General features: G+C 39.8%; 1 protein-coding gene across 4 annotated transcripts in view; it reads right to left on the reverse strand.

Moving 5' to 3' along the window:
* The window catches only part of NR5A2 (nuclear receptor subfamily 5 group A member 2), a 90442-nt gene that overhangs the window by 26316 nt on the left and 44187 nt on the right, over nucleotides 1–19939 (reverse strand). For all 4 annotated transcript variants that reach the window (XM_048067007.2, XM_067001639.1, XM_048067008.2 and 1 more), the window contains 2 exons: nucleotides 12525–12644; nucleotides 11–158 (listed from right to left, as the gene is read on the reverse strand). In XM_048067007.2, the coding sequence (XP_047922964.1) occupies nucleotides 11–158; nucleotides 12525–12644 (268 nt within the window). The remainder of the gene's footprint in view (nucleotides 1–10; nucleotides 159–12524; nucleotides 12645–19939) is intronic.

Genomic DNA, 19939 nt, shown 5'->3' on the forward strand with positions numbered 1-19939 from the left:
ATTTACGTACCTAAACTAAACAGCACCAGAAATTTGAGACATACGAATTCTCGTAGATCAAACTGTAGGGAACGAAGCTTTGCTACTAGTTCTTGTGCATGGCTCATAAGGTTGTTGAGGGTGGCTCCAGCTTGCGACGCTATTACGGAATAATCCACCTGTAAAAGAGAATTATATTTCTGTCTGTACCCACAGAACCACTTTAGAATGTTTCAAGCAATCACATGTAACCAGGATGCTCCTGGATAAAAGAATCACTCTCAATTTAATGATGTTATCGAGTCAGGATGATTTTATATACAAACCTATTTTAGCACAACAGTATATATTGGAAGTATTATTAAACCATATATCTTAATGGTATGTCACATCACTGTGAATGCCAGTTTGTCTGTATTAGCTTTTTTTAGAGGCTTTATATATGACTACTGCTTATGACACTGGTAGCTGTGCCCCTTATCAGTTTGTTTTATACACTTGGTGTCTCTTGTTCTCATTGCAGTTGTACAATCCTGTGGAGAGAGACTGATTGAAGGGAGCTTTGCGCCTACGCTGGGCATATTAGTCCAGAGGGACATAAAGGTATTCATGGGATACAGTCTGGTGTCCATAACTTGGCCAGAAACATCTATTCAAGCCCAGAAATGTCGGTATATTCCCAAAGGAAGTGGAGGCATTGTGAAGGTGGTTTCTTTTGTCCTTAGCTACGCACAGTCCTGGCACTTGCTGGAGCTGGTTCCAAGGGACTTGTTCTGGCAGTTCCTCCTCTGTTAAGGGAGGAGGAGCGGGCAGGTGTGTGGCACAGGCCAGCTGCACTGAGATTGTCCCGAGCAGTTACTGCAGCACATGAAGCACCTTCCTCTGGAGCACAATAAGAAGTGTGACTGCTCTGGGAGTCTGCTGCCCTTGTCGTGCTGCTCATCCCTTCTCAGGAGAGGCTGACTGGACCACAAGCTGTCCTAAGTGACTCTTGTATATAGAGGCCCAAGAGAACACTGGAATATGCCATATTACAAATGGTAATGTTCACAAGCAAGGTATATTTTAAGCCCTTCCTACCTGACGTATCCAATGATGACTGTTGTTGAATTCAGGCAACCTCCCTACTGCCTGCATACTAAAATACCTATCTAGAAATGCCAGTGACATTAAGGGGATGTGTCCTTGCAAAAGGACACACCAGCCTCTGCCATTCTGAAGATGGCCACCACCAGCTTCTGCAAGCCTTGTCGTGGGATGTTGTGCCCAGAGAGGCACCCAGCCTCTGTGGCCTGTGGGAAGGCCATGATCCGGTGGTGAAGTAGCGTAGGGGTTGGGGTGTGCAGGGGATGGGGACAGTCACTCCGACACTAGGCCTGAGGTGAAGCTGGAGCCTGTGAGACCACGCAGCCCCGGCAGCGTGGAGTGGATGTAACCGGCATGTTGGGCTATCCGAGCAACTGCCTCTGCTGAAGTGCCTTCAGCTCAGCCCTGCTCTCATCCCTTTGCTTTGCAAGTGCCGCTGTCCTGTGAAAATGGCCCTGGGCACGTTGCTTGCCCCTGAGGTAAGCTGTCCCTGATCAACTGGCGGAGACCTAAACAAGTTACTGACTTGTTTTCGAAACATGTAGGTAACTTGCCTGGCTGCTGTAGTATTAGCAGAGCTTTTCTCTTTTAGGGGCCTCCATAGCAACAGGAGAATTGGCAGCCATACTTCACGTAATCACACGCTGAAGCCCAGCTAATGGTAAGTGCACACTTTGGATTAATGATGTGTTCAAAGGTATTGGTGCACTTATCCAGCCTTTAAGGTCTCCCATAATAAAGTAATTAATAAAGAACCAGGTACCACCGGAGGCAACAGAGCAATACTGACAATTTTGTTTTTCCAGGCACTGATCCCTTAAAATTATTTTTTTTAAATAACTGTTAAGGAACATGTATTTTGAAACATGTTTTTCAATGTTAAAACTATTGAATTGATTTAATTCAAGTATAAATAGTTGGAAAGCAAGAAAAAAAAAAGGGAGGACTTTAAACCTGTCAAAATTTCAGCCAGGAAAGATAAGATAGATGATTGAAAGGGACTAAAAATAGCTTCTCCTAGGGATGACCTTAATATAATCAATAGGTTACTGACTTTTAATAAGACATTTTATTTATATGTACACTTAGCACTCTCAAGACATTGATTGAAGGCAACTGTACAAGAAAAATGAAGTTCCACTTTTTGCATGGATGTTAAGAATAACACTGCTCTAACTCTGCAAAGCATTTAAAGTTATGCTTATGTTTCAATGAAATCAGTGGATTATGGTTAAGTATCCTGCGAGATAGGTTTTATTGCTGTCTGTCACACCTGGGAAAACTGAAGTACTGAAATTAAATTGCTTATTCAGGGCCAAAGAAATCTGTGACAAAACTAGGATCTAGCCTTTGGAAATCCCAGCCAAACTGTCTTTCATAATCTGCTTTCTAGTTCATCTGTTGGTTCTGCCCCCCCCCCCCCCCCCCCCATTTCTTTATATATAAGGATATGTGCTTATATAAATAAGAAAAAAAAAAAAGTTAGTAACATGCCCTTAAATAGTCTTTATTTGTAGAGCAGCTTAATATGGTGACATGATTCACCTACTTCCTATTGAGAAACTGGTCACATACAAATATCAACTCATTCTCAACTTAATTTCCCTTTTGTAATTTTAATGCTTTGTTATGTGTGTGGGGGGAAAGCTCAAAATCCCTCACTGAGGTTCCAGTTTGCAGGGGAAATATGCCTTCCTCTTCATAATAAGAAGTTAAGATGTCTGGATGTCAAGAATATCAGTGGCCTTAGTGCAGCGATTATGCCGTAATGGAAAAACCCAGTAGATGTCTGGGTCTCCCACCATCCCTCTACTGGAAAGCTCTCAGGCAACCTGCTACTCTTTCAGGTGCATTTAATATTTGCAGCACCAGCAAATTTGTCTGGGAGGCAAGTCCTCATCTGCCACTCACCAAGAGCAGGCTGTATTAAATTTTTATATTTATTGACATTTCATTACCATAATTGACTGCAGTTGGTTCTCTAGTAGAAGGCACAGGGCTGCCTCCTAAGCAGGAGAATTGGTCCCTTGAGTAGGATTTGCAATTAAAAACAATGCAGAATGGATTTTTTTTTTATTGTGTAAATATGATGAGTTGAATTTTCAGCTTTAACTAGAGAATACTGGGTGTGCAGAAGGCTTTTTTCAAGAGTGAGCAAAATTATGAGTCAGTGGAAAGACGACCCCCAAAGGTGTCAATCAGTTTATACAAAATCAACTGTGCATGAAAAAGCCCCCGTTAATGTCTATTCTGAAAAAGTGGTCACATTAAAGAGTATGCTGTCCTGCTTGCTTGGTCCTATATGCAGAAATTGATACTAAAAGGCGTACTAATTATTTCACCATCCAATTCATGATTAAAACTGCTTTTAAAAGTCAAAGATTAAAAGAGCTTGAGGTCTTGAGCAAAATGCTGACTTACAAACTAAAATCATAGCATTTCATGTTGCATCACAAATTTCATTTGGTAAAATCAAATCCATACAAAAAAAAAAAAGAATCTTGCTTTCCAAGTAATAGCATTGTACAGTACGGTTGGTTTTGGTATTAAGGATGATGGCATGTTGACTGGTATTTTTGAAAACAGATGCTTCAGTGAACCTTCCTCATTACCTATTTCAGAAGTAAAATGATGGGCATGAAGTTATGGCTGCACAAACAATTGGAGGTGTAAATTCCTCACAAGCCAGTATTCAGTTCTATCTTGCATGATGACTGTAGTAATGATGAAGAAGTAATGATAGGGGCTTAATTGGGTTAGCTTGGTACGAAAGCAATGCCAACAGAACAGCACTGAATAATTTATGCTGCCACTTGTTCTTGCCATTCTGGTGCTTAAGCTTGCTTGTTTAAGCTTAGCGTAGATATCACTATATATGCAGTACTGCAGGCTGTGCTGTAGTACCATTTGCTAACTGAAGTGCCTAAATCTAAAATTAGATACTAGAAACCTCCACTCTGCTGCCACGTAACTTTGTGCTTCAGGTCCTCATGGCTCCATTTTCCACTAGTTCTTGGGGTGCCAAACTGACTTTAGGCATAGCCAGGACTATTCAGGTCATGACACCGTTTCCAGCTCACGCTACAACTCTTTTTAGATTTATGGACTAAATTGCTTTCATCTACCTAAGGCATCAAAAATACCAGAGTGGGAATTTTTCAGCGGGCCACTGACTGGAGCAGTCAACTGAGATGAGGGAAGTCTGAGTTCAAATCTCCAGTCCAAAGAGTGTGTGAAATAAATCAGACTATAGCCTGGCAGTTAATAAATTACTTATAGCCTAGTCATCTCTTTGAAAGTTAGAAATAGCGTGTGTCCTCAGGTAAATCTCACGCATCCTAGGGATGTGTTCTGATCATGAGTATTGGGCAGAAAGGCAGGGACCTTCGAGAGGAAGGATTTGCTTAGTATTTAACTCTAGGAGAGAACTTTCAGCTGTGAATTGCAAGTAGAAAAATGTACTTAGCTCCTTTGGACAGGCAGCATTCATGTACTTCTCGGCATTTCTGATGGCTACCTCTTACAGTTACCCCCTAGTTTGCTGGCCTTCCCTCTTCCCTGTGTTGCAGAGGTAAGGGATGAGTGGATGAGGCTGCAGGCTCTGCAAGAGGGCATGGGAATACAGAGGCACTAGCAGCAAAGGAAAAAAAACCACAAAGCTGATAGTATTAGTAAGAAGGTCATAACTTAAACGTGACTGCAGAGAGACATGGCAACAATGACTATTTTTTTTCTAAATCCATTTCTTGATACAGTTGAAAGTGACTTAAAAGTCCAAATCCTTTTAATGATGGTGAAAGCTAGTTAGGCCAGTGCAAAGTGTTTATGAGAATTCTGTTTTAAAACAATATATTGTAGTAAAGTTTCTGGAGTTCAGTAGCATTTGGAAAGTCAGCCATAAAAAAAAATTCTCAGCTGATAAGCAGAGCAGTAAGAGATGGAAGTGACTAATTCTGTAGATTTTGTTCTCACATGAAGGTCCCATTTAACATAGTGAGGTATTGTTTGAGGCAGAACAAAAGACAAGGCTTTTTTACAACGTGAAACTACACCCTGGGCTAAATAAATGGTGAGGCTGAAGGCCAGAAATGCATGGAGCACTTGTACTTTTTGGTTTTGTAGATGATTTGTCATAGTAATGAATAGGTCTTGAAGCCAAATCCCTGGTTTCACTGGGCTCAGATGGCTCTGGTGGAGTCAGGTGGTGGCCTGTGGCATTAAGTCCTTGTCTCTCCGCCCACAAAACCAAGCCTAAAGTATAATGGTGGAATCAGGTTCCTTCCTTCCTTCTAAAATTAAATTGTATTTGATTTCTAGGATATGACAGTGGAGTCATATGTCCTACGGAAAAGTTGTGTTGAACTGTACCATCCCTTGTCAATGTTTCAGCAAGCTTGCAACAGTGTACAGACTGTAGTATTAGCATGCTTTTACTTATTAATATCTGTTATCAGGTACTTGATCTACCGGAATGACACTACTGTGAGCCAGAACCGTTTGTAAGTTAGATCAGTGTGTGTTTGGGGCATGGAGACAAGATGCCGAGGATGTCTGGGTGCAGCACAGCGACTGTCCTTTTTCTGCTCTGCTCCATGCAACTCTGGCCAGCACAGGCTGCTGCGGGCTGTGGGGGGCTCTGCCACTGCTCCCATCCTCGGGTGACAAACTGCACTGATAGCCTGGGGACTCACCCTCAATAGTCTGTCCTGTCTTTGTAGTCCTGACCCAGATGGGAGCCTGAGAGTTGGCGCTAGTGGCTACGTGTCTGGGTGAGCATTTCTCCCAGAAGAAAGCATTGCGCACAATAAATAGCAAGCAAGTTAATTTACTATCACAACCATAATTACTCTTCCACTGTTTCATGAGGTAGGAGAGAATATATATTTTACTGGCAAGGATGGTGGTTATTAAATTCATTTTGATCTTTTCATATAATTAATAATTTCATTTAAAACATTTAAAACAATGTTCATATTATATTTCAAAGCAAATGAATGTGGAAAAAACACTTCGGAGAAATGCCTACATACAAAAATTGGGGAGGACTCAGCACAGACAAAACCAGCAGATGCTTGTATCGGTTTTGGATATATTAATTAAAATTGTGATGACTTATACAGTGTAAGGTGCTTGTCATTTTAACATGATACACAATAATAGAAGATAATGAATTAAGCTGCCAGTGGACGTTTCCCCTAGGATGATGATATTGTGCTTGCTAATTAGTTATAATATGCAAATAGTAGCACTCCAAAGTACTGCATTTACTTTATCTAACTTAGTTTCAAAAACACTAGTACATCAAGACTGGATTATGTGCCCTGTAGTTGAATTTCCAAAACACTAGTACATCAAGACTGGATTATGTGCCCTGTAGTCGATCATATACAGATTAATTTATAGTAGATACATTTATGTTATAAATGCATGATGATAAAATAGTTAAGTTTCATGCAGAGAGCTGTTTTAACCAGTAGCATTAATTTTCTACTCTATTAATGATGACAGTCAGGTTCTTCAAATTATTAGTATGCTGATGTTAACATACAGAACGTAACTAAGCTAGAGTACAATGGAATACATTTCTTTCCTTATGCATTGCAATGCACTTTGTTTCTTAAATAAAGAAGATATGATATGCAATCATTGCTGAATATGAATATCCATAAGCTTCATCAGAAGACAGACCATCACTGATTCTTTTTGCAAATATTTAGGCAACATCTTTTAGGACTGTGCTAATTCAGTCTGTTTCTTCAGGGGCTTTTAGCTCAGTTAAGTTCATTTTCCCTTTTTATATTCCTACATAAGCCTCTGCTCCACTACATTAAATTCTTCCCCGTCAGTAAGACTGGATATGCTTACTTCAGATCCCATCAGTGTAACTACTCCAATAGGCTACAGTTGTTTGTGATGGACTGATGTATTGCTTTTTTCATTGAACTGAGACTCTGAACAATTTCTCTCCTGATGGACAATCTTGAAATCAAATGTGAAATTTCATATTAATTTATATGGAGAAATAGGTTCACTAGTATGGGACTTGTATGCAGGACTGGCAGCCTTGCAGACCCCAGCCAAATAGATTTTGTTCTCTTTATGAGAGCAGTATGTACAGAATACAAAAGAAATGTTTTTTCTTATGAATGTGACAAAGTTAGCATGTGGGAAATGGAATGGTTTTGGCATGCAGTGAATCATGTTGGGTGCTCTCTTCATGATGCTGTTACTGGAATTGGAATTTTAGACTTAAAAACACGGTGAGATGATGGCTTCATGACAATATAGCAAAGCAAATGTGAATTGGGACCAGGTTATTCACAGGTGTGGCCATAGTTAGTCAAAATAAAGGTTCAAAGTTTAGTGTATCTTTGGATACACCTGAATTGGACACTTTTTAAAGATTGAACTCTGATCTGTTTTACTTAGTTTAATTGAGAACACCTAGTTCAGCCCCAAAAAACAGCTAGCATAACATCTTCATAAGATGTTGAGACACTTCTAACATCCACCATAACCTTGTTTTCTTTTCCATTAGGCAGAAACCACTGGAGTGAGGAACCATACAAGCCTGGATACGAGAGAACAAGTACTACACTGAACAGCAGAATGATGATTGCTTGACCATGTGCTTATCCACCTTCAGTCAAATTCCATCTATGCAAGAATTTGTAGATTTGGCTCCCAAATACCAATATCATTTTTATTTTTTTGCCAACTACAACTATGACTGCAATCACAAGCCTAATGGAAAAAAATATACATATGCATGTTTGTGTATATATATATATATATATATATATAAAATAAAAATGAGTAGTTCCCGAGAATATATGAAGTAATTGCTTTGTATTACCTATCCATTAACTTCTTATACCCATGACTAGTATATGTATTTTTATTCATTTCATAGGATGAACAAAATATTGTGTTTCCTTATCTACGTTTTTGCCAGTTCCTTTCTCCTGTCCTTCTGAGACACTCCTTCCTCTAACACTCTTGTAACTTTGTACAACATTGATACTTCTGCAGGGGTGATCCTTCTTTGTGATATAGTCCTCTGCAGCCTGCAGTTTGAAAGTAAAGCTACTTCCTGAAAACCTTTTCAGCAGCAAAGCGATATATCATTGAACTTGCAAGTTGGTCCCCTAGACAAGCAGATTCTCTGAAGGCCTCAGCAAATACAACTACATCAGGATACTAGAAACCTTCTCTGCAAGTGGGTAAGTCTAACAAAGATGACATTACCACAGAAAATTCCACAGGCAAAGCCCCTACATGATGCATCAACACCTTTCAATAAGGTACAGTTGAAAGAGCTACAAAAGGTTCAAGTCACAAATTTCTTAATTGAAATTAAGTTATGATTTGCTTTAAAACACAGCACTGCTGAGATCTTGGTTATCCGTCATGTTCTTCTCTGCTGCTACTCTTAGAATACAAATCTAGGTGGAAAGATATATTTGTGTGATGACTGCCCATCAATCAGTAGTTTGAACAATCTCAAAAAATCTCAGATGCTGGCACATTTTTAGACTGTCTTTTCAATCAGAAGGATTTTGACCAAACTCAACAGACAGAAAATTTGGCAATGAGTGCTGTAGGTATGAACAAAATAGGCAGCTTGTCTAGGCAACTGAATCTACAATTCATGTGTTGTTTGTTGACTGCTGCCTGAAAATGCATGAACAGTGATAATCTGTACACAGCTTTAGTATGTACCTTGTGTGTGCTGGATCTTGGAAGCTGGCCGTGTATTGTTGGTGCAGAAGATACAAAAGGAAAGTGCTCAAACTGGAGGAATTAAATTTCTATAATTAGAAATTGTCTGTTAAAATTACATGCCACATGGCAAGCCAATGGAACTTGGCGTGTGGAGAGCATATTGGCAATGATTTACAATTAACTACCATGTTGCAAATCACTGCTTAGCTGTTTTCTATTATGAAATTTGGAGAGTTGTAAAATGCATTTGTGCTACTTTATTTCCTTTTGAAATGGTAATTACTACTGCTGAGGGGCAGTACTTAGTGCAGAAAATGAAGTGTGCAGCATAGGGAGGAACTTGTTTCTGAGGAATTGCTGAGGAATTGTAATGATATGAAAAAAGAGCTTTCCTGAAACACATACACACAAAAGAGCTTCATTTATGAAACTCCATCCAAATAAATAACAAAATAAAGTAAAACACAGTCTTTTTGTGCAAGGGACAGTATTCACTTCTTTGTTGCTGACTGCACTTTTTTCACATCAAAGTGGGAACAGTGGATTGACACAGGGAAAAACTCATAACCCAATGGCTTGAGGGAAATGCAGATATATGGTAATGTGATAAGAATGCCCTAGAGTAACAGGTTTGAGCCAATGTGTTCGAAAATTATGAGTGCGCTTCTAACTACTAGCCCATTTTAGATACCTAGGATAGAACAGCAAATGGTATGGCCCTGGAGAGCTACATGAAATTTGACTTTTATATCAGAGGAGCAGAGGCTGTGCACTCTGAGTGGAGAGAGCAGGTATGTTCTAATTAAGTGGTAGTAAGTTCCCCCTTACAGCTTCCCTCTTGATTGTGATTGTAAAAAGGATTGTGTTTATGAGTAGCTTTTATGGAAGGATATATTAAGGAAAGCAAGGAATAAGGCTTCTGAGGTCTTAAATTTGGTAACTTGTGACAATAATCATGATCTCTGAGGTAATAAAGTAGGCTATCTAGCTCTAGTCCTCAGTTTAAAGTTAATATCTTTGAAAGCAAGGTGATTGACTGTAATTTTGCTCATAGTGCTTTGCTGTTAGCAGTAAATAAAAACATATACAGCACTTTTCATCAGAAGTGTCGGAGTGCTTTCCACACCTTAATCAATTAATTTTTATGAGATGGTGGCACGATTATTTCCCTTTCCCTGCTGGAGGAACTGAAAGGATCAGGGCAGCCACCAGCAAGTATGCAGCATTTAGTGCAGTGGCAAATATTGATAATGCCTTGGTCTAGAACTGTGGCTTTCCAGAATTATTTTATAGTTACATAGCTGAGACAAACAGTCATAATTCCCCTTTCATAAATATATTTGAACCAGACTTTAGTCTTAGAAAGACAACAGACCAAGTCGATGCTGCTAGGGTGGTCCATCCTGATACTCAGGAGAAGTACTCATACTTAGGCTGTACTGGATCAGATAGGCTAAACAAGTAACTCATGATTGAGCTGCAGTACAAAAAGGTAAAAGCAGGAAATGGCTCAGAACAAGAGACTGTCCAGGTACGCAGGGATGATGTTAAAATAGCCAGTGTTCAGCTAGAGTTGAGACTTGCAAAGGATGTCAAGTAACTAGTTACAGGATGAGCAAGAAAAATGTGGGACTGCTGCTGGACTTCTCTGGTGACTTAGTGCCAGCAAACGCAGCCCAGTTTGAGGTACTCAGCGCCTTCTTTGCTAACAAGGTCTCCGAGACCTCGGTGGTTTGCAGCAGAGCTCAGGGAGGAGGAGAGGAACCAGCAGCAGGCATACGCTGAAAAAACTTTCTGTCAATATGGAAGGGGACTGGCTCTAGTGTTCTGGTAATACATCTCCCTGCTCTCCAAGCAGCCTAAGTGTGAAGCAGCAGGTGATGGGTACTCTGTGGGTGCTTGCACCAACTTCAAATGACAAATGTTGACATAGAAATGCCAAACTGGGTTGAAAGAGGGATGTATTAAACCTACTTGACAAAGCTAGGGCAAAAATGGATGCAACCAGTTCAGTTTAGCCAGGTTTTAATTTAGTTGGAAATATACAAGATCCAAAACCAGCTGATGATTTGTAAGCAGTGCATTTAATTAGCATCCTGTTGTCCAACAGCGATGAAATGCTCTGCTTTGCCATGAGAACATGTACAGCTGTTTTTTCCTGCAAGTAAAGATAAAAGCGGCTAATCAAGCTAAGAACTGTTACTGTGGAAAAATGGGGACAGCGGCTAGAACTTGAAGATATTTATATATCTCTACCAATTTCAGTGGCACCTAGACACTTGGTATCTTAAAAACCTAGCTAATTACATAACAAATGAGACATTCATTTAACAGTTTTCTCAGGGAGAGAAAGCTGTCTATCTACTCGTGGCTTTATAAATAAGCACCTTGCGTGGTAAATAAAATTGTTGCTGGTACAATCGTCGTTGTTTTGCAGATAATGAAATGGAAATGGAATCAGTACTTTCCTCAGTAGCATTCATATACATCAAGACTGATGCAACTAATTTTTTTCTCATATAATTAGAGAGTACAACTTCATCTCACATAGGTTAGGGACTTTCCACAAAAGTGCAGGAGTCAGTTCTGTAGATAGAATTTGAATTTTCCCACTTTTCTTGGACAAGTGGATAATTTTTCCCTTCTACTGTACACCTTTTAATCACAAATGCAAACAATTATTTCTCCTCATTTTCTGATTCTTATAAACTCTTCTTAGCATTAAAAAATGTCTAGACTTTTAGGATTGTGACTAAAGCTGTAAGCAGATTCTGGAGCATGCAGACACAAATGTTTCATCTGTACAGTTACGAAAAGGAACTCCTTCCCATGTGTATAAATCAAGACAGTGAATTTGTAGCAGCTTAAATACCAGTGGACCATCATTTGTTTTCACTTTGAATCAGGACCATAATGTACAGATGCACTTTGCTTTTCTTTGATACTGTGATTTTTTTTCTGCTAAGGCCAGAATAAGAATTCTGGGAATAAGGTTATGCCCTTTGTGCTTTGGAAAGTATGGGTGAGTCAAAACTAATACTTTCTTTGGGTTTTCTCTGGGTTTTCCTAATATTTGCCACATTGCTCTTGCATTTTGGATAATCTAAACATCTGATGCCTGAGGAAAATTAGCCACTGAAAAGCTGTGCAGAAACTGCAGGGTACATAGCCTGAGACAGTTCCTGGGACAATACCTGCATTTATATCTTATAGACTGAATAATTTTCCTGGGATTAGATGTCTCAACTCCCCAGTACTTCACATCTGCGTATTTGTCTAAAAGCAAGATATTTTTGAGGCAGTAGCTGCAAGTTATCTAGGATTCTCACCCAGCTAGTGATTCTTTTGAGTAAACCATAATTATGATGGGAAATTAAAATAAATTACTTAGACCTACAGCGTAGGGTTTTGGATGTCTGTTGTTGTTGCTGTCAGAAACAAGCCATTTTAGCTCCAAAGAAATACAGCTTCTTGAGAGACACTTCTCATCTGCTGTTTTTCAATCACTGAAGTATACAAATATATTTGAAAAGCAAAGTTCTTATGATTATATCTACTTTTATAAGTTTAACTGTAATCAACAGACTAGGAACAGAGTGCACAAGTCATTTTATCTACATTATTTGTGGAGAATCTCTGAGAACACAGAAGTGCTTCTGACCTAGTTAAATTCCTGCTATTTTGAAAATGATTATTAAAAAGCCATCAATACTTCTCTGAGCCCACATACTCACTTGTTGCCCGGTAACCAGAAGGATGGAGCCTTCTTTCCCATGTACCACTTGCCGGTAAATGTGATCTAGAATTAAGAGTTCACTCCAGCAGTTCTGTAGCAACTTCATTTGGTCATCAACCTGTAAAGCAAACATGAACGTTGGTGGCGTTATGCTGGGAGTTACATTTTACATCACACTATGGAGTCACTAATGGACACTGGCTAACATGCCGCTTCCTTCAAGCATCATGTGAACAGAAATGCTGTCAAAAGTTATTTGTCCCCAAAACTGCTATTCTCAGCTGAACAAATAGGGCATTGCTGAAAACATTATCTGTAAAATATATAGAATATTTGCAGTTGATTACAGGAAGTTGATTCCAGGAAATCAGAACTATGGCTACGTTATGCAGAGTAATACTAGTATTATAAGATAATTATGAAACACTCATGGCAACAGGACATTATTTTTAGCCAAAAGCAAAAATAGCAGAAACAATGCTAACATGAACTTTCCCATACTCCCCATCCTTGAATCTCAGCTTTTGGAAAATAGAGAAGAATCTGCAGGTTCAAGAGCACTATTGCTGCAACAAACCCAAGTCAGAAGTAGGTTCCTTGCAAAGGAAAAAGTGAAGAGGTGATAAACATTCTCTCTAAGAATGATTATGTTACTACGGAGAAAGAAGAAAACAGACACAAGGTGGGTATCTTCAGGTGTCACCAGCAGGGCCAGAAAGACATGTACGTAAGGCAGTAAGAGACTGCATTTAGCAATAGCAGGAACTTTCAGGGCACTCAGCACAAGCAGCCTACATTAAGGTTTTGGTGCGTTGGTATTTGAGATGTGCATATTACAGGGTAACAAAGTCTCTCACTAAACTGATGGTAATTGCAACTGGACTGCATTCAGTTTTATTCACTTTAACCATGGAAAAATGATGAAAATTTGCAGTGACATGGGGAAAAAATGCACAGATTAGTGGAAGGACTTTGAATTTAAGTCATGGTAAGCATCAATATCCTGTGGATCTGTTCTTACTGAACTTACTGATTTCTTTCCTAAAAAAAATGGAAGTCTTTGACTTCAGACAGTCCTGGGAGAGTTAAGGGGTGCGTACATTAGCCTCGCTACAATTAAGTGCGTGGTGTGGATGCAGTAATAGCATGTATACAGTTCAAAGAACTCTAAAAGCCTTCGTGTATAGCAAATGCTGAACAAAATTATATAAAATAGGAGAAATAAAAAATAAATTAGCAAGGAGAATATTTTTAGAGGGCAGCTGCATAAAATTTCCCAGACAGAACTATTAAAATATTATTTGAGGAGTTCTAATTTTGATTGGTTTAGAACTTCATTTGATGATGGATGGGAAACTGCATTTTTAGGAGCAATCCTGCATGAGCTTAAATAAATAATGCAATAGGTATTTTCAAATTTTATCATCATTCATCCAATGATTTTTTTGAGCTTTATCCTTTCCAGCTTGTTTTCTTGTTGTGTGGTAGAAAAAGAAGTAACTTTTGTTACTGATGGATTTTCCAAGTGTCATCTATGAAAGCTGCCTGGTATTTTCTCTCTGTTTCCAGTCACTTGCCATATGGCTCAGACTTCAACATCTTAGACATCCAGTTCTTTCTTTGACTCCCTTATTTGCTGTAACTTCTCTTCTCTGCATCACAATCTTCTCCCAATTCTTCTTGTCCCAGTTTCTCCCCTTAGGTATCTGTATTAAATTATTCCTTCTCGCTGGACTGTGCAAAGAAATGAAATCAGGATAGAAAGGGAGAGGGCCACTGTAAAGCCAGTGCAGGAGTACCTGTGTACAGCCCTTTCTCCCCCATAGCCTTCACTAGGCCCTGCTCCACAGCTGTAGCAGGTATCTGTGCTGGGAAACATCTTATTCCTTCCACTGCTGGTCTGCCTAGAGGATGTCATCGTTTTGTGGTTTGGGTTTTTGTTTGTTTGTTTGCTTGTTGTTGTTGTTTTTGCTTGTTCTCCAAGAAATTAAAAAAAAAAGAAAAAGGAAATCATATCTAAATATCTATGCCAAAATAACATCTTAAGGTTGCAAAATCCAACACTGTAGAATTATTTAATGCTTGTATGAAGATTGTCTGTTCCATTCCTAATTTGTTTTCCAATTGTCTTTGTGTTATTACAGACACAAAAAGACTGAACTGGTTTTGGGTAGAACACTCTCGGTTCTGATAGTTCAAAAGTTTCACATGCTTTGGCTTTGAGGTACTAAGCATAATCTTTTAAAATATTGCCCTTCTGCCTACAGTCATAGTTAATACATGTAAGCTCAGATAACACCTGTAAGCCACATATCCATGGGCAATAGAGATGGAGGATAGAAATAGGTGTGGACTCTGTAGATGGATATATTACTAAGTCAGTGCAAAGCTAGTGCTATCACAAACTCAGCCTTGCTCCATCCCAATGCTGTCTGTACCCATGATAATTCATTTCTGTTCAGATCACAGAGCAAGGCTGATTCTGTATTAAAAGATCTCTCTTCCTCTGCCCACAATGTGTATTTTTCTATAAAAACATTTCAGCCAAGTGACTTGTTAGCTCAAGAGAGAACTATAAATTACCACAATGAAACACTCCAACCCAAAACGTGGGCCATGTTTAAAATAAGGCATTATTTGAAGGAATTATTTGAAATTTACAGATTCTAGTACTCTTGCTTTTTACATGAAGCTGTTTTGTGGTCATTCTTTTCTCTGTACAACAGAGTGTTACAAAAATCAAATAAATCATGCCAACATGATAATTTCATCCAAAATTAGCATTTCACACAAAGCTACCACAGCTTACATCTGAACAAAACAAGCTGTGAGACAGTTTAAACATTCAACGTCCATGTTGTAACAACTAATACCTGAATAAGAGGTCAAGCATTTGATTATATTATAAATGACATATTTCTGGCTAACCCATCTGTCTCAGCCACAGGCAGCAACTTTTGAAAACAAACTGCACTTTACAGGGCTGGCTTTCTGAACGCCCCAACAGCAGCTAGTCTGCAATCAAAGCCTACCTCCCAAGCTTTACCATATCATTACTGAGCCAGTGCTGTGAGAACAGTATGAGATGGCAAAATCACACACAAAAAAATGTTTTGCACATAGCCTGTTCCTGCTGTTCTACAAGACTCATAAAACTAGCAACAGCGAACGTCTGCTAGTGGTTCACAAAATCTGCTCCTCCGTATTCACTGTAATTTAGCCAGTGAAAGCCTCTAAAATGGGTATCATAAAAAGCAAAATACACTTCCAAAACATTGGATTCAGAAAACTATTAGATCCAGCTGCTTTTGCCATTTCAGGAAAGCTGGCAGAGCAGCAGAATGCTTCCCAGTTTTCACTGGGAAGAAACAGATGACCTTAAGGAGGGTCATGAATTACTAAAATGGAGGATCAATTACAGCCTACTTCTGAAAGGCATGTAGATGAGGAAAATCACATTTCTTAACTCTGCTAACGCATAGTAAATGGAAAATAGAAAATAATGTAGATCACTGAACAAACACAGTAACATAGCACGTCTTATGTTAGAATCAGCTGGCAAACTTTATGAGGTGTGTAACTTCAGCCAGAACACAAACACCTTTGTGTTTCCATGGCACATGAGTAACTGTGCGTTATCTAGCAAAACAAAAAATCAGCCTTTGGCCATAGCAAGTATGTGCCTTAAACTGATCCTGGGGGCAAAGATGCTTAAGCTGTGATGGCTGAAGTGGTGAGTGAATTCTGAAAACGAAGGTACTATGCAGAAAATGCACCTTGTGGACTTCAGTCTCATGACACCAGAGCACGCTAGTCCTCCACTAACAAGGTGAGCAAGAGAAAAGGTAAGATTCTGTTGTCGTGATAGTTTAGCTTCAGTCTGGGATTTTCCTCAATAATCAACATCATTTTCAGTCATGGTATACATTGAATTAGAAACAAGCCCAAAAGCTTGTACTGGTGGCTAAACTTTGAGGCTTTTCAGTTTGTGGAGATCTTTGAGAGTAATATCAATCTATTAACAATAACAACAAAGTGCCCTTTGTCCCTACTACTGGGAATGATTATAAATAAAAATTGAACATCATATGGCCAACAACTGTCCACTACAAGAATACTCCCCAGATTTGCAGCTGCTCCCTGCCATAACAGACCATTGACACAAGGATAATGTAACCAATGTCTTACCTAAGCAAGCTGTCAGATGAGATACCCATTTGACAACTATCTAGCCTCAAGCAAAAGTGAGAGTGAATACTGTGCCCAGATGGTTAAATTTAGGTCCTGTCTGGTCAGTGGCATTTAGATGAAGACTCTTATCAGTGGAGACAATATAACTGGAAATCGTTGCTGAAGAAATGTGTCTAAGGAAAGATGTGGAGGAAGCTAAAGGGAGAGTGTGTGACTTGAAATAGGAGATCATTTCCAGCACACAGGGTGGCATGGAAGAGTAATAATGTTAAGAGTATGAAAGGAGTAAAGCATTACACTTGTAAAACAGTGGCTGAATAACAAGGGAAGCAAAGAGAGTGCTTAGGAGGAGGTTTTAAAGGAGGGGACAAGGAGGTTGTGTGGTGAGAGAAGACATAAGGGAAGTTGGATGTCAGGTACAACACTGAAGGTGAAGGTGATGAGATGGGATATTATGCAGGCTTAAAGGGATTGTGTGAGAGTAGATGTTGCTGCTGGGGTAGAGAAAGAGCAGGTACTTTGTCAGACAAGCAGAGGATGGCAGTTGTCACCAGCAGAGATGAAAATGGACATGTGCATTGACCAGTCTTTTAAGTAGTAGGAATACATGGGTGAAGCAAGGGGTAGCTTTCTCATAGCGTTGTACATGGCAATAGGTAAATCCTATTATTTCCTATAAGAAAAGCCTATTCACTTGTGCTTACAGCGAGGACAAAGAAGCATATCAGAATTTGGAGTCATTCATAACCTTGTATCTCGTGCTGCTTGGTCTACTCGTAGCATATGAGTCATAAGCTCAAAGACAAATGGTTGTTGTCGCAACCACCTCTGTGCTGCCTGCCAGCTCCCTTGCTAGCGAGGATAAACTAACGTAACAGCGTGGTCCATTCTGCAAAAAGGGTCTCCCAGAATCTGGAGTACTGGAAGGCACACACACACGGTGAACTCGACACTGTGCAGTCAGTGTGCCTGTGCAATATCCACTGGTGGGTGTTGTGTGTACAGACGGACGGCAGGATACAATGCGCTATATTCTCATCAGGGTTTAAGATGTTGTCCTTCCCATATTGACCTGGAAACATACCTGCGGTGACCTCACGGTAGAAATGCGCACAGTCTCAAATGCTGTCAGTGCTGTTAACTGCAAACATTTTAGTGTTGTGCGAAAAGACACCTTTTGCTCTCTCTCTTCGCCCCAAGAGGCAGTCACTACTTGCACAGCCTGTTTGTCACAGTGCTTGAGGAGGCTGCAGACTGTGCTCTGCCCTTGTTGTCCCAGGCATTGCTTGGCCCAGCTCTTCACAGGAAAGCCCCAGAGCAGAGCTGCTGTATGGCTGGGCTGGGAGGAGTGTGTGTCTCCGAACAGGATCTGATGAAGGTGGGTCTGTGCCCCCTGCATTAGCTTGCTCTGCAGTTTCACTGTACAACAGTGTTTCTCTTTCAGAACATAAAAAAACAAACAAAAAAAAAAACAAACCAGGAAAAAAAAACACAACAGAAACAGAAACAAACAAACAAAAAAACAGGTTTCTGAAAAGAGAGAAAAAGATATGTTCCCCCCTTCTCCTGAAGTCCACTGACCCTTTTTCCCTGAGGTTTAATAGGACCATGGGGCCTGGTGGCACTGTAACACTCTTTCATGTCCACCATGAAAGACTCACCCAGCATTGCTCAACTGCACGCTGTTAAATATCCAGACACAGGTCTGAACACAGATTCCCTGGCCATGCCTGAGTTCTTCCCTGCAAGCTGGAGTTATAAGGTGACTTTAAATCACTGTTCTGAGTTCTCTGCTAGCAAGGATTAGAAAACAGGCACGTATTAGACCACATTTAGATACAACTATTAGTTTGCATAATTTATCTTCCACAACACAACGCAAGCCACGTAGGACATTTCCGGGGGTGGAGGAAATAGGTTCTCAGCTTGAAGTGCGAAGTTGTAATCCTGAGCGCTGCGGTGACACGCGATCTCGTGGTGGGACAGAAAGGTGGGCTGGTGGCCGGGGGGTCGCGTTTGCCTGCTAACGCTGCCCTCCCACTCAGCTGGGCCCCGAGCTTTTGCTAGGGGAATGACTGGAAGGCCGGCAGGCTCGCTGGGCCTCTGTGGAAACAGCAGCACCCAACCCCACATTATCAATTGCAGTTAAAAGCAGGACTTATCTCAGAAATGCTGGTTACTCATCTGAAAAACTATTTGTGCTGATGTTATAGACGAGGAAGGCTAGTGCAACACAAGAGTAGTATTGTTGTAGAGTGTATGCTTCCCACAGCAGGGGATGTTAATCATTATAGACTCTTGTTTTCTCTGAGGAACAACATTGAAAATGCCAAATGGTAAAATGAAGAATAATGTGTATGTTTTGCTGAAATGCTTCTTAATCTTATCAAAACCACACTGTATCTTTCTTTTAGGAAAGTGTTTCACAATATTTAGCATACAGGAACCAACAACCACAGATTCATTGCAATTTTTCTTCTGAAGAGGTATTTTCAGCCTGGCACTTGATGAATTACCTGTTAAAAGTTTTGGGGTCATGCTTTTTTGTTGTTGTTGTTGCTTTAAGTTAAATATTTTCCCTATAATTATTGCTGTAGGTTCAGCTAAACAATGCTCTCACCTTTTACCTAGTCTATACCACTATCTGAGAAGTTGGAAAATCCTTTTTCATCTCTTCATTTGCATCAACTAGCGCCATAGCTCTGGGCCTTTCTGCTACTAAAAATTTAAAAGGGTATCTAATGATTAAAACAAAAAATACGATGATTGAAATTTATGTGATAAAAATGTGTTGGATTCAGCTGAATTGTTTTTACTTATGCTTCTAAAAGGGAGTGCCAATGCCACTTTCAAATTCTACGGCCATTGAATAGCCATTTCCTAGTGAATATGAAGTGATTAAACATCTGTCTGAATTGTTCAGCCTGAAGCATACAAGTTCAAGGGATGGTTGAACTTCCTTTCAAATGTATTTTGGAGATCACTGATAAGTCATTGCAGACATACAGCTTGAGTTGATACTTCATTTTCTTATGCTATAGTGAAGCAAATCGCCCCAAATCAAAGTTTTATATGACAAGTTCATTCCAGAGGCTAATTTTTACTGCTGAACGCATACATGGTTTCCAAATCATTACATGGGTAAAAAAGGATTGGGACTCTGCAGATGGGTTGCTGCTAACAGTGGGAAACCTGTGCAAGGTTGCTGTCAAAAACAGCACA

Source organism: Anser cygnoides, chromosome 8 (genome assembly GCF_040182565.1).
Source record: "Anser cygnoides isolate HZ-2024a breed goose chromosome 8, Taihu_goose_T2T_genome, whole genome shotgun sequence".
NCBI lineage: Eukaryota > Metazoa > Chordata > Aves > Anseriformes > Anatidae > Anser > Anser cygnoides.